This window comes from Panthera leo, chromosome B2 (assembly GCF_018350215.1).
Source record: "Panthera leo isolate Ple1 chromosome B2, P.leo_Ple1_pat1.1, whole genome shotgun sequence".
NCBI lineage: Eukaryota > Metazoa > Chordata > Mammalia > Carnivora > Felidae > Panthera > Panthera leo.
The window spans coordinates 63492758-63508195 of NC_056683.1; the positions used below are offsets into that span (position 1 = coordinate 63492758).

At 34.8% G+C, this 15438-nt stretch overlaps 1 protein-coding gene across 5 annotated transcripts in view; it reads left to right on the forward strand.

Annotated features, from left to right (window-relative positions):
- Nucleotides 1–15438, forward strand: part of SMAP1 (small ArfGAP 1) — a 205467-nt gene that overhangs the window by 32298 nt on the left and 157731 nt on the right. For 3 of the 5 annotated variants that reach the window (XM_042939152.1, XM_042939148.1, XM_042939149.1), the window contains exon 2: nt 14001–14134. In XM_042939152.1, coding sequence (XP_042795086.1) covers nt 14001–14134 — 134 coding nt within the window. Of the gene's footprint in view, nt 1–14000; nt 14135–15438 lie in introns of those variants that run through there. The other 2 variants (XM_042939150.1, XM_042939151.1) reach the window with 2 other exon arrangements.

Below are 15438 nucleotides of genomic sequence, written 5' to 3' on the forward strand. Positions count from 1 at the left end.
TAGTCATAAATGTCTGATAGGTGTTTCAAAACCAGGTCTTTTTTTGTAAAAGAGCTTTCATGCTGCCTCATTGTTCATAACTTCTTCATGAACTCAAGGTCTATTATAATTGTGTGAAGTTTGGTATTTTTACTATTGAATGAAGGCCTGAATGCCATAGAATTACAGCATTTGGTTAGGAAGAGAAAATGTTTGAATAATTGTATAATTAGAAACAGAGAAGGGAACAAAAAGGGAAACACAGGCACCAAACTTTATCATTCTGTTCATATCTTGGCTTGGTGATTGGTCAAGAATTTGACAACAAAGTTGGTTGATCTTATTTTGATTTAAGACTCATTTATTGCTATGGCTTATTCTTCGATTTTTGTTTTTAGATGATCTAAGTGATCTTACTTAAAAATTAAAATGAAAAATCTATTAAGCCAAAATCTAGAGGGTAATAACTACCATGTATAATTGGGAGGTATGTTAGTTAAAGTTAATACTTATCAAGAACTTATCTGTGTCAGATACTGTATTTTGTGTACATTACCTCATTTAATGTTTTCTGTGACCATTATTGTCAAATATCTGTTTTCTGCACCATTTCACAAATAAAGAAGCTAAAAGCTTAGGAAGTGTGTCCCAGCCCACAGTGAAATGGTGGAGTCAGCAGTGGCCTCAAACTTTTTGTCTCTGAGACACATTGAGGAAAAAGCATTTTGCATGGTGCCTCAATATATATATATACATACATACAACTGAAAGAAATGTTTCTTGAATAACATTTATTCTTACTATAGTATTGCACATTCTGTTTTGTTATGTTTACTTCAGAATAGCTATAACATATATATGGTCATTGTCTGCAGTCTGAAAATCTCTGCTATGTTCACTTCCTGACTGTACAATAGTAACCCACTTTTGGTTTCTTTACTTGCTTGTATCCTCTTTATTATAACTACCAACTTATATTTTGACAGCAGAAACAAAAAAAATTAAGTCTTGTAGTGAAAAAAGGTTACTTCCCCCCACTTAGGCTTTTCATTTTAAGCTAAAACTGATGAACTAATTTCTTGTTTTTAGTGGAGATTGTGTTTATTGATATTGCATTTTTTGAACTTGCCTTTTCTCACGGTTTCATGTGGACCAGATATATACCATAGTAAACTGTTTCTGAAAGAAGCTTATCTAGCTGCACAGAGGGTGATTTGGTAAACTACTATAGGATCTGTGTAAAATAGAGATTAAAGTGGGTTCATATTATTGTTTAGATTGTACTGTCATTCCATTTATTTTCTGGACACTTGAAATATTCACATATTTTTAAAAAATTATGTAACCCTACTTGTATTTAATAAATGCTTTTGTATTAATGAACAATTGGAAATAAATTAAATCTTTCTCATACTGCCATATGGTGCCCCCATTAATCAAAATTAAGATACCTATCCACGATTTTCTGAATTATTTTATGTGATGAGTATTTCTAGAATTATGGCATGAATGTGTAATCTAATAATAATGGGACCTAGAATTCAGGAATGAAAGAAAAAAATAGAATAATTGAGTTGCTAATAAATAGGCCTAGGGTGTATTAAATAAACCAATGTTTAATATAGGTTCTAGAATTTAACATTGGGAATTAGAATAATATTAGAATAAAATGTAGGATTAAGAATTGTTGGGGAGGAAACATTTTCTTTACCCTTCAGAATTCTTCTGGCTGGTCTAAGAATTAAATTGACATGAGAGATAGATTAACAGGAGAAAATAAAATTTAATTCATATGTGTGGAAGCAATTGAGAGTATGGTCTTATTTTCCTCTTACTTTTGCCTTGACCAGAAGAAAATAAAACACTTATTTTTAAAAGTGAATTGTTTTGGCATTTAAAAAGACTTGAAAACAGACATTTAAAACTTAATATTAAAAATGTATAAATCTAACACATTTTCAAGTGGTATTTTTAGGTGAATTTGTTTCTAGTTACACTGTTTAAATAAATAAAACTATGGCATTTTTTTCTTTAATATATTGGGGAGACATATTTGGGTATTAATTCTCATTTTTCTTAGGTATTTTACCTAAAGGTCTTTTTTTTTTCTTTGTTTTTAGAGAGTGCACACGTGCATGCACATGTGCGTGCACATGCATGCAAGTTGGGGAGGGGCAGAAGAAAAGAGGGAGAGAGAGAATTTCAAACAGGTTCCATGCCCAGCATGGAGCCTGATGTAGGGTTCCATCTCACCACTGACCATGAAATCATGACCTGAGCCAAAATCAAGAGTCAGACAATTAACTGACTGAGCCACCCAGGTGCTCCTACCTAAAGGTCTTAGAAGATTATAAATGCATGAGGATTCCGGAAAAAATATGTTAAATTTTAAGTTTAATGTATTATTTTCATGATGTTGATTGGGAAATAAAAAGTTATATGACTTGCTGATTTTTCTCAGAGCAGATTTCGTTAAAATAAATGACAAAAACAGAATATTTTATTAATTGTTCCCTTCTCCACACAAGCTGTGTTTCCTGTATTTTTATTTTTTCTTGGTCATTGGTACTAGGGTAAATATATATACAGTTTTCTCCCATTTCAACTTAAAGACTTTCTTTGTTCAGTGGTCATTAGGCATATCATTATATATAGCCCTACTTCAGTCTTAACTTGTAAGGAAATTCTTGAGTATAAGTTGATTCCCTTTGTCTCATTTACTTTTTGCCCACAAGCCTAGACTAATCTTGTGTTTCTGATAACCGTGATCCATTTTTCTAGTGACATTTTTCTCACAAGGCTCAGAGTTAGAAAATTTCCTTTTTGTCTTGGCTGTGGAATATATGTGAAAGTCTCTTTTTGAGATTTGCAAAAAAATTATACTGCTAGAAACTTTAGAAAGAAACAGACAAATTAACAAAACAAGACAATAAAATCCCAAATGTAATAATTCTTCTAAGTGGTTAGGAGAAGTCTTAAAAAAAAATTTCAGTATTACTAGAAGTTGGGCTAGGGAAGTAGGTGAAGCTGACCATGAAGGGCCTTGTTAAGTGATGCTTAGGGGAGTTAAACTTTATCTGATGGTTTGTAAGTCTGAAAAGCAGTGTTTATATCCAGGAGGTTATTTCAGAGGACATTGTAGTAGTCTAGGACTCTAGATGATGAGATCTTGAACTGGGGCAGAGGCCAGCTGGAATGAGATTAGTCATGGATTTGAAAAAAATTAAAAAAATAAAATGATTAGGGTGTTTGCTTGATGGAATGGTTATGGATGATGCAAGAAAGAGGAGTTAAGAATGACTTCTGTATTTCTCCCCTTAAGTCATTAGCTGGGTAGTGTTATTACCAGCTGAGTTGGAGGAATCAGGAAGAGCTGTGTGAAAAGGAGGGTAAGAGGGAAGAGCTAAGTGGAGAGGTGAATTTCATCTTGGACATGTTTAATTGGTGATGGTGTGGTGTCCAGATTGGTTATTAAGAATTTGATGCTTAGCGGGGTGCCTGGGTGGCTTAGTTGGTTGAACACCTGACGATGTCAGCTCAGGTCATGATCTCACAGTTCGTGAGTTCAGTTCGTGAGTTCGAGCCATGCATCAGTCTCTGTGCTGACAGTTTGGAGCCTGTCTGCCTCTCTCTGCTCCTCCCCCACTCACGCTCCATGTCTCCCTCTCAAAAATGAATAAACATTAAAAAAAAATTAAAAGAATGTGATGTTTAGAGAAGAGATATGCCACATTTTCTCAATTATAAAAAATACTTTCTTGTATTTCTGATATTGAGAAGTCCCATAATCTATGTACCTTTAATGTGTTATTTCTCCTTAAAAACTATTATTTTATATCATATATAATCAGTGGAATGGGAAGTGCAGATTTTGGCCTTTTAATAGTAGTAGGTGATATTAGCAGGAAAAGTGTGGGATACAGGGAAAAGGCCATACTAGTCTTACAAAAATGATTTGTAAGTACAGAGTGCTTTCATGTGGATTTTGTCATTTGAGGTTCATAGTGGTCATTTGATTATGGAAGATGGTGGTATTTTCACTTTCAGATGGAGAACCTGACGTTCGAAGAAGTGTAAATACAGAGATAATTTTTTCTTAATTATTTTTATTATAGTTGTCTGTGGAATGATAATTTATTATTCACTTCTACAAATGAAAGCATATAATAAGATGAAGGAAACTATTCATGCAGTACTCTCCCTCACCCTTTTTTCCACTCTTCAAATGTTAACAGTTTACCACATTTGTTTTCTTTTTCCTGTATGTATACTTTAATTGTTTTCCTGGACTCTTTGAGATATGCTCCTGTATTCCTAAATACATCAGTGTGTATCTTCTGAAAACAAGGACTTTCTTACATAACGACAGTACAGTTGCCAAAATGGGAAATTACCTTGATACTATTAACTGATCTATAGATATTACTCTGATTTCACCAGTTGTCCCAATAATGCGAGGAATAACTTTTTGATTTGTCAGATTCAACAAATACGAATGAAAAGAGAGTGTTAGGAAAATAAGCTTTTAGCTTGATGTCAGAGCATTTGTAAACAATCTGCTTTCCTAAGATAATTAATGGACATAAGTCTTTGAGTATAGTTCCCTCCTCTGTATCCTGCAGTTAGACTTTGAAGTGTGGAGAGATTAGGGGGTAGACTACTTTTTGTTTTTGCCTTACAACCTCTTCCCATGCCTGATGGAATAGTAGCCCATGCTCCAAACTTTCTTTGGAGGAATCTTAGCAGAATTTTTCTTATTTAGCTTTATCTATTTCTCTCTTGTCTTTGTTTCATAGTTACTAAGCATGTGCTGGGCACTGAATTAAAGTGCTGGAAGTCTGTAGATGTAGTGATTATGATGGTTTATTCTCAAATAGTTTGAGCAACAGCCATTTACAAATATTTCATAGTAAATGTTTTATTACTATATTTGATGTAGGGGTGTAAAAGTAGCCCTTCATAGACCCTAAAAAACAAACAAAACCTCATTGGTAATTCTTTAAAAAAAATTTTTTTTTAAATGTTTACTTATTTTTGAGGGGCACCTGAGTAGCTCAGTCAGTTAAGCATCCAACTCTTGATTTCAGCTCAGGTCATGATCCCACAGTTAATGGGTTCCAGGCCCGCATCGGGCTCTGTGCTGGCAGTGCAGAGCTTGCTTGGAATTCTCTTTTTTTCTTCTTTCTCTTGCCTCTCCCCTGTTCTTCCATGCTCTCTTAAATAAACTTAATAAATAAATAAAAATAAATGTTTATTTATTTTTGAGAGAGAGACAGAGTGTGAGCAGGGGAGGGGCAGAGAGAGAGGGAGACACAGAATCTGAAACAAGCTCCAGGCTCTGCGCTGTCAGCACAGAGCCCAACGCAACTTGAACTCATGAACGGTGAGATCATGACCTGGGTCAAAGTGGGAAACTTAACATACTGAGCCACCCAGAAACCCTTCATTGGTAATTCTTAAACATGCCTTAAACATTTCTTAAGGTATGCCTAAATGTGAGGAAGGCATATCCACTTCCTCAGGTCCTTTGTGTTTATTGTTCCTATTGCCTTAATTCCTCTTGCCCAGATAGCTGCTTGGTGTGTTCCCCTACTTTCTTCAGATCTGTGGTGAAATACAAATTTTCCTGACCAAATAACAATTACCTTTCCCTTCCTTCTTTCCATTTTTCCTTTATTTTTCTCCATAATATTCACTGCCATTGACATACTGTTACTTTTACATGTTTGTGTACAGCTTTCTGTTAGAATATAAGCTCCATGAGGGCAGGAGTTTATCGGTGTTATCACTGAATCTCCAGAGTCTTAAACAGTAGTGCCTTGAAATAGTAAGCATTCAGTAAATATTTGTTGGTTAAATACATGTGCTGCTATTCTGACTGTAACAGACTTAAGGAAAAAAAAAAACATTTCTGAGGGAATTAAATGTTATAACTTTAATGCTTTTTCTGAATAGAGAGGTTTTAAAATTCCTTTGTTCTAGAACTTTTCTTTTAAAGGTTTATATTCTATTCAGTTATTGGTTTGGTTGTACATAAGGTTCTTAGCAAATAAGATACTGAAGAGAAACAACTGTAGTGTGTTAAAAGTTGATTTTTTTTAATAAAACAAAAATACTCTTTTCTTACCATTTAATGTCAGTTTTGTTTCAGACGAATTGTAGAAGAAATTAATTACCTCTGTTGTTGCAGGTGATCTTTGCACTTACAGGGCTTTTTTTGTTTGAGGTTGTTTTTTGTTTTGTTTCTGTTTTTGTTTTGTTTTGTTTTGTTTTTAAGATAGGAAATTTCTGTGAGCTCAGTTTTTAGTAATCATAATCGCTTGGCCGCTATTAATGCTTCATATTCCAGCCTCCAGGAAGTGATTGATTAAAACAGCATGATCCTTCTAATCAGCATTGTAGTGATTCTTTGAAGCTTGTAAAGCCACTTAGGAAATGTGATTATCAAATGTCATCCCTACATGTCATCTTTAACAGTACTGATGCTACTTTATAGGAAAACATGAATTTGAGGTAGGTTAACCATAGGTGACTAGGTCATACCAAAATATGTTACTTTCAAATTTTAATAAAAGGAATATTTTAAAGTACATTTTATTTCCTTCTTAGTAAAACATTGTATGTTAAATAGTTAATATTAAAAAAATTAACTATTCTGTTGAGTGTATTTGCTGAAAGAAATGGTTTGACACTTGTTGAAATACTACTTATGGAACTTCTCTTTAAACTTTTGGGTTTTATGCTGAAACCTTTTTAATAGCACCTGCATCCATGACTTCTTGCCTGACATTTCTGTGTTTCTGCCAGGGCTCTATATCCTAAGATCATCAGCTAGTGTATTCTCAACTTCAACTTCTACTTCTACTACTGGCTGCCATTCTTTTTTTCTGGTAAAGTAAGGGAAAAGCAATAAAAATAATGTGTGATGTTCATGTCTACATTTAAAGAAAAGTACACAGGATTTTTAAAAAAAATTTTTTAATGTTTATTTTTGAGAGAGAGAGAGAGACATACAGAGCACAAGTGGCAGACGGGCAGAGAGGGAGACACAGAAACCAGAACCAAAGCAGGCTTCAGGTTTTGAGCTGTCAGCACAGAGCCTGTCGTGGGATTCGAACTCATGAACTGTGAGATCATTACCTGAGCCAAAATCAGACATCCAACCGACTGAGTCATGCAGGCACCCCTACACAGGTTTTTCTTTTTTTTTTTTAAAAACAGCCTTATTGTGATATAATTTGCATACTATAAAGTTCACTTATTTTAAGTGTTTAATTCAGTGATTTTTTAAATGTTTTAACAGAGTTTTGCAACTATCACCATAATAAAATTTTAGAACATACCGTTATTCCCAAAAGACCCCTCTTCATGCTTATTTGTAGTGATTCCCCTCCCTGCAACATACATGTACAGGTTCTTTTGCAAGGTTGTAGTTCACCTGTTTACAAGGTAGAAAACATGTTTTCATGGGTTGTTGCTTGGTTTTCTTGCTGATCAGCAAGACCTAGCTGACCATGAACAATGAAAGGCTAATCAGAACTTTCGGGTAAAGAACAAAAGGCCTTGTGATAGCAAAAGAGAGAGCTTCTTCCTTGTTTCATGTTTGATTGTGGACAATATTTTGATGCAGCCTATTCTCTTTAGTATCTTTTTTCTTTTATTTTTTAAAGTTTTATTTATTTATTTTGAGAGAGAGAGCAAGCAAGCAGGGGAGGGGTAAAGAGAGGGAGAGAGAATCCCATGATGTGGTGCTGAAACTCAGGAACCATGAGATCATGACCTGAGCCGAAGTGAAGAATCAGGTGCTTAACCCTCTGAGCCACGTCACCCTGGAGCCCCTCCTTTTTTTTTTTTTTTCCAGTTTATTTATTTATTTTGGGAGAGAGATACAGAGAGTGAGAGAGTGGGGGAGGAGAAGAGAGAGGGAGAGACAGAGACAGTTATGAAAATACTCTTTACAGCTCAGTTGATTTTTGCCCTCCCTCTCCCCTGTCTTCCCCCTTGATCAAAATTCTCTATCCTTTGCAATTCCCTTCTTCAACAGATCAAACCAAATCCAGTTCTACTGCCTGTAATCTTGGGGATCATGGGGAAAGAAATAAAGTTAATTATAATAATGTGGGAAGAATAATTCTGGAGAGTTGAAAAGATTATTTGCATCTTTAGTCTATATTATTGGCCTCCACAGTAAGTGAGTTGGCATTTCAAAAAGTTGACACAATGAAGTAAAAGCAGTCTGCCAGTGTAAAGGAATTTTGTTTGGAAGGTTGGAAATATCATAGTAGGAGATGGAGAGTTTCCATAGTTGCATATTGAGATATGTCCGCGGCATAGTCTTGGCTCTTTCTCCCCCCTTTCTAGCATTTAAAACCCTAAATTTCTTACTTCTGAAAATGGTGTGGTAATATTTCCTACCTCACATTTATTAGGATTTCATCAGACAGTATATTTGGGAATATGGTGAACGATGTCTTGAATATTCAGTATGGTGGTGGTTTCCTCTAAAAGAACCTTCTAGCAATTTTGGCAGCAGTAACTCAAGTGGCTCAAGGCCTTAGCTATCATTTGTAAGCTAGAGGCTGCCTACATTTTTATACCAGATGTTGTGCTGCATCCAGAAATCAATAAAATGATCCTTTTCTTTTTTTTTTAATTTTTTTTTTTAAGTTTATTTATTTTTGAGACAGAGAGAGACAGAGCATGAACGGGGGAGGGTCAGAGAGAGAGGGAGACACAGAATCGGAAGCAGGCTCCAGGCTCTGAGCCATCAGCCCAGAGCCCGATGCGGGGCTCGGACTCACGGACCGCAAGATCGTGACCTGAGCCGAAGTCAGACGCTTAACCGACTGAGCCACCCAGGCACCCCAAAATGATCCTTTTCTTAAAGACATCACGATTTCTCAGAAAAGATAACTAAAACAATTAACTGCAAAACATTGTGATAAATGTTAAAAAATTTTTGGGGGGAATTGGAGAAGGCTTTATAGAAGAACCAGTCTTAGAAAGAAATTACATTTAGCAGTTAATGTTGTACTCTCCGTTCCTTATCTTGTTTTATTTTCTATTTATATAAAGAAAATTTAAAGTAGTTTTTCTGTTTGCTAATCTATCATGGTAATCAGAAACTTAAGAGAAGTTCCTTCTCAGATGAGAATGCAGTTTCATCTTTTTTTTTTTTTTTTTTTTTAATGTTTATTTATTTCTGAGACAGAGAGAGACAGAGCATGAACGGGGGAGGGTCAGAGAGAGGGAGACACAGAATCTGAAACAGGCTCCAGGCTCCGAGCTGTCAGCACAGAGCCCGACGCGGGGCTCGAACTCACGGACCGCGAGATCATGACCTGAGCCGAAGCCGGCCGCCTAACCGACTGCGCCACCCAGGCGCCCCTCATCTTATTTCTCAAATGGTACAAAAGCTACAAGACAAGTTTATTCAGTATATTCACTGATGATGGATATGAGTTAAGGTGCTAATATTAGTGAGGCCAAATAACATCTTCTGTTTACTGGAGCTTTTAGTGTGATTGTGGTTATGAGATAAGTAATATTAGTTTAGTTGGTGCTAGCTTATTTGTGTTGCTTTTAGTGAGATAGTGATATGGATAACTCAAAATAACCCAATATTTGAATTTTAAATAAACTTTTGATTTTTTTCTCAGCAGATTTGATTCCTAGTATGTTAAAATAAATTTTCACAATTTGAGTCATATACTCAGTAAGAGTAGTGAAAACAGATAAAGAAATATGCTGAATGCTTGAGTTAAAGCCTTGTCAAGAATATTCTAAAATCTTGCTATTCTAAATGTGCTTTGTGTATGACAACATGGGCATCACTGGTTGTTTCTTAGGAATGCAGGATGTCAGATGCCATTCCAGGGCTACAGAATTAGAATCTGCATTTTCATAATGTCCCTAGGTTTGTGTATGCACATTAGAATCTGAGAGATACTGATCTAGAACTGACTTTGCCTTTCCTTAGCTTAGTTTGAGATACAGCTGCTACAATAATTAAACCTTCCAGGTAATTACCTATTTTTATTTCTCTATTTGTTTATCTTAGATTTTTGTGTAAACTTCAGAACAAATAGCTGGAAGTATTGTAAGTGATGGAGAATGGGGAGGCAACTCTAGCTAGAACAGTCATGAGAGTCCTCTGTGAGCAGGTAGCGTGTGAATTGAGGCCTGTACAACAAAGTGGGCCAGACATGTGAAGACCCAAGGAAGAAACATTTGGGCAGAAGCAGCAACAAATGTGAAAGCATGAAGGCCAGACAGGGCATGTATGATAGTATGTGAGTGGGAGTGCTATGGTGAACTTGAAAGTGCTATTAGAAGCCTTCTTCAGAGTCAGGGTAAACCATTGAGCCTGCCATATAAGGCCTCCTGCTATCATCTCCTGAAGCTGTCCCCAAATACTTTTAATACTCTAGCCTCCAATCATACCAAAGTCTTCTACCATACCTCACCTTTGTTAACCTTTGCCAAGAATGTGTCTTGGTATATTCTGTGCCTACTGCCTACTAGTCAGCCTTTAAATTTTTAGATCAGGCTTTGTCACCTATGTGAGACCTGCATGCCTTCCAGCAGACTTTGTCTCCTTAGTTGGAGACATTGCCCCTTATGTATATTGCCTTATGCTAAAATTGATACTCTGTGTTATAATTAAGATTTATCCATGTTGATACATGCAGGTTATTCATTTTCATATTGTATGGTGAGATAATCATACTAGTGAACATAAAAGTTATTTCCAGTTATTTAGGAACCATGCTGCTGTAAATTTTTTGGTACAAGCTTCTTAAATATACATGTATTAGTTTCTTTGTGTGTTTTTCAGACATATTCAGCCATGACCCAGAGAAACATTGTACAGCATGACTTGATTTATGTGTGTACGTGTGTCTGTATACACATATATGTAATCGATTTTTTAAAAAAGTTGAACAAAACTATATTTACCCTTTGTGTGATGAACTTAAATCTTTCTTCCTTCTCTTCTAAAAATAAGTACTTATTGAGATTAATGAGTTGTGACCTGCCATATAAAATAGCTGCTGTAGGGTATGTTATATGTGAGTGTGTATGTGTACTAAATATGCCATATTACATATATAGCTTGGTAAACCTATGTGTATGTGTATCTAAGCATGTGTGAATAGATTGCCTTGTAGAAGGGTTTATTCATCTAGAACTTTTACTGGATTTCACCAAATTGTTTTTTAAGTGGTTATACCTATTTATACTTGGTTTGGCCTCCTCACTCTGGGAACTTAGCTTTTTACCTTTGTGTCTATGGTCTTACAATAGCATTTACTTGGCAGAGTTGGTAAGTACTCATTGAATAGTTTTGTGAATGAAAATTAGGATTTCATACCAGTACTTGAATGACTGCCATGTTGAACAGTTATTATTTTACCAATTTTAGGTAAATTTTACAAGTCCAGTGTTATAGAGTGAATAACCCAATTGTAATTTTGGTTAGGCTTTTAAAAGTCTATTTTTGGTAGTCCCTGGGTGGCTCAGTCAGTTAAGCTTCTGACTTCAGCTCAAGTCATGATCTCACAGCTCAGAGTTCGAACCCCACGTTGGGCTCTGTGCTGATAGCTCAGAGCCTGGAGCCTGCTTTGGTTTCTGTGTCTCTCTCTTTTTCTGCCCCTCCCCCACCCACTGTTGCGCTCTCTCTCTCTCTCTCTCTCTCTCAAAAATTAATAAACATTAAAAAATTTTTAAAAAGTCTATTTTTGAAGGTCCCTGACTATATTAGTTAAAATGTGATAACTGTATTCCAAAGAAAGATGCATTGACAAAATTGCATTATTATTTCAATTGGTAAAAAAGGATTGGGGCTAACATTTCCAATAAGTGATTTTTCCTTGCAGGAATCAATAAAATGGTTTTTGATAGTTGTATGAAGCTGTATAAAACCTGAACATCAGTTAACATTTAATTATATCTCGCTTTTTGTTCAATAGTAAATGGCCATTTTTTTCTATTACTGCTAGCATGATTCTTGTATAGTGCTTTTATACATTTGATCCCTTTGTTATCTTTGGTTATTGTAGAATGCACCACTCTGTTCGGTGCTACAACTTTTTACCTGTATGGACAGTTACTATCGCATTGTGCAATTGATGCTTTCTAATTCATTCAGTCATAACATTTGCTGCATCAAAAAAAATTGTGCTATAGAGAAAAGTCTCCATTTGTATTTGGCTGTGGGTCTAACATATTCTGAGGGGAATCATTCTATTTTAAGAACAAAAATGAAGGAAGCCACACTTGGAGAGTGTTGAAAATCTTTTCCCATCAGCTCTGGACTCACTGCAGTTTTGGGAGTTGTCTTTTTCTAGAGGAGGAAAGTATTGTATTTTGATTTTCAAAGTTTCTTAGTATGACAATAACTTGCACTTCAGCAGTGCTTTAAAACTTTCAAAGTATTTTCCATACAAGACTCACCTAAGAATGAGGCAGCCAATGTTGACTATACTTAACATATGAGAACCTTGTTGAGAACCTTGTTACTAGTCCAGGAAAGTTTATGCAGTTCACTGGTGGCAGAGAAGGTTGAATACGGGTCTTTTGGTTTCTAATTCATTTTGATGCTGTTAGCCATCAAACATTTAAATAGAACATATCCTAGATGTTTCTCAGGTTATAGGTATCATTTCTGAAATTTAAAAGCAGGATATTTTGGCATAAATTGTATATGCGTAAACTACCTCCTAAGGAATTTTCGAGAGGAATGTGTGTAGGTAGTTTTACTGCATTGTAATTACTGAGTTTGGTGTTATTTTGTAGATTTAACTCTCACCTTTAGATAAAAAGTATGCACTTAAAACAGAAGTCTAATGTTTTAAAAAGCTTGGTTTTTATTGATACCTCTTACTGTATATAGTTTTTTCATAATCAAGTGATTTATAAAAATCAATTAAGTATAAGTTTCTGAATAGTTGACACATAATTGCCAGATACTACTTTTATTTTTCCATTTTTACTTTAATTATATAAGCAATATATGCAAATAATCATAAGTATATTTAAAATTATTGAGAAAATACTTTCAAAGATACAAAGAATAGTATAGCGAAGGCTTTGTATTCTTGTATCCTTAATGTAATTTCTCTACAATTTTTTTCAGAATTTTTTAACCATGATCCAAAGAACTAATATTTCATAACATACCTTAGTTCATATATAACCTTTCTTAAATCAGGGTTATATTTGGGATTTATCCATTTCATAGACTTCTTGAGGCAGATGTTATTGTCCCTCATTCTTTCTAACAGTTGATTAAAAAGTTTTCCCAATGTGTTGAATGTAAAATGGGGGTTGTTGTAGTTTTAAAGGGCATTTTCCCTAACTGCTAGTGAGATCATGCATATTTTTATGTTTATTGTCCATACATTTCTTCTTATGTGAATTACCCATTCATATCTTTTTTATGTTTTTCTTTTATGTTGGTTGTCTATTTCTTACTAATTTCTACATTTCATTGAAAACTCCTTAATTTATATTTGTTGGCGGTCTTTTTTTTTTTTGTTTTTATTTATTGTGAGAGAGAGAGAGAGAGAGTGAGACCAAGCTGGGAGGGCCAGAGAGAGAGGGGGACAAAGGATCTGAAGCAGGCTCTGTGCTGACAGCAGAGAGCCTAGTGTGGGCTTGAACTCACAAACTGTGAGATCATGACCTGAGCAATACTTTACACACTTAATAAAGAACTTACTTTATACTGTGGGACATTACTGGTCCTGGTTTAAATATGCTAGTGAAAACACTATTCACATAAATTAGTTTTAAATTCTTAGGTTTGGGAAAGTTTCTAGAAAAGCAAAATTAGTAAACTCATTAAAGTTCTTGAAGGTTGATTTATAACCTTGCTGCCGGCACCATTGTAAACTTTGAGCATGTAGAATTTTGTAAGGCTTCATTGTAATTGTATAAAAATCAGTGTCTCACTTAAATGCTGTCATAATATTTATTTTAGTTTTTAATATTTATCTTTGTTTTTTCTCCTTAATTAGGTCCTCGATGGGCTTCCTGGAATATTGGTGTGTTTATTTGCATCAGATGTGCTGGAATCCATAGAAATCTTGGGGTTCATATATCCAGGGTCAAGTCAGTCAACTTAGACCAATGGACACCAGAACAGATACAGGTAAACATTTCCTTCCTGAAAGATTATTTTAAAATATTTAAAATGAGGGGTGCCTGAGTGACTCAGTTGGTTAAGTGTCAGACTTCGGCTCAGGTCACAATCTCCAGGTTCTGTGCTGACAACTCAGAGCCTGGAGCCTGCTTCAGATTCTGTGTCTCCCTCTCTCTCTGCCCCTCCTCTGCTTGCACTGTCTCTCTCTCTCAAAAATAAATAAGCATTAAAATTCTTTTAAAAAAATATTTAAAATGAATTTAAAATCTTTAATCCTTCTTATATCCAAGGGTTAACATTGAAAAGTAGTATATTAAAATGATATGTGCCACATATACAATTTGGATGTTACTTGAATTGTCCACTCACAAATGTTTATTTCTTTTTGGGTATGTAGTGAACTCAGTTTTTAGTCTATTCTTACCTAAAATGTTGATTTTGTAGTCTTTAAAAAATGAATTCCTTTTCTTTGTGTTGATGAAATTAGCTGGTATAATTCCATACTCTGTTTTGTTATTCTGTCAGTAGAGGGAGCCTGGGTAAAGATAAAGAATAAACCACCTCTTGCCTAAGAACTGACTTGAAAGATTTCCCTTCTGTACAGAAATGTTCTTGATTTTCAAACAGGGCCCAATAGTTGGAAGATAGTCCAGTTAGCAAATGTTCTAATGACTGATTTGGATTGTTTTGAGTGGTTTAGCATTGTTAGAGATAAATCTGTAATTTGAAGGGCTTGCCATTTTTATAGTGTGACAGTCTTAAATTCTCAAAATCTTTCTAATACTTAAGGATAACTGCTAAAATAAAAATGTTTATTTCTACTGGTTTTAATTTGTAATTCACAGTGAATTTATACTACTTTTTCTTATACCCTTTTTGAACTAGCCAAATATACAAATATATATTGTTGAACTTCAGTGATACTCCTACATGCCTCCAATCAGAAAACACCAAAAAGAACACAAAAATTGGCACGGATAGGGTGAGGTAAGGGTGAAAGAATAGAATACAATCCTGAGGGGAGTAGATCATATAAAAAAATAAAGATTTGGTTAAAAAAAGTAAAACTTTTGTACTAAAGACCTGTTTATGCCAAAGTATATTCTAGATAGAACCAAGATTTAAATATTTAAAAGAAATTAAATCTTAGAAGTATTTGGAAAAAATAACAGATCTTTAGGCTGTAAAGTCAAACAATTCATTTAGTTCACTCTTAAGGTTTTGAGGTTTTTGCTGGCTAGGGCATAAAGGAAATATGACACTATGTATTTTCATGATCCTTGAGGAGAAAAATTATTTGTTCTATCAAGGAA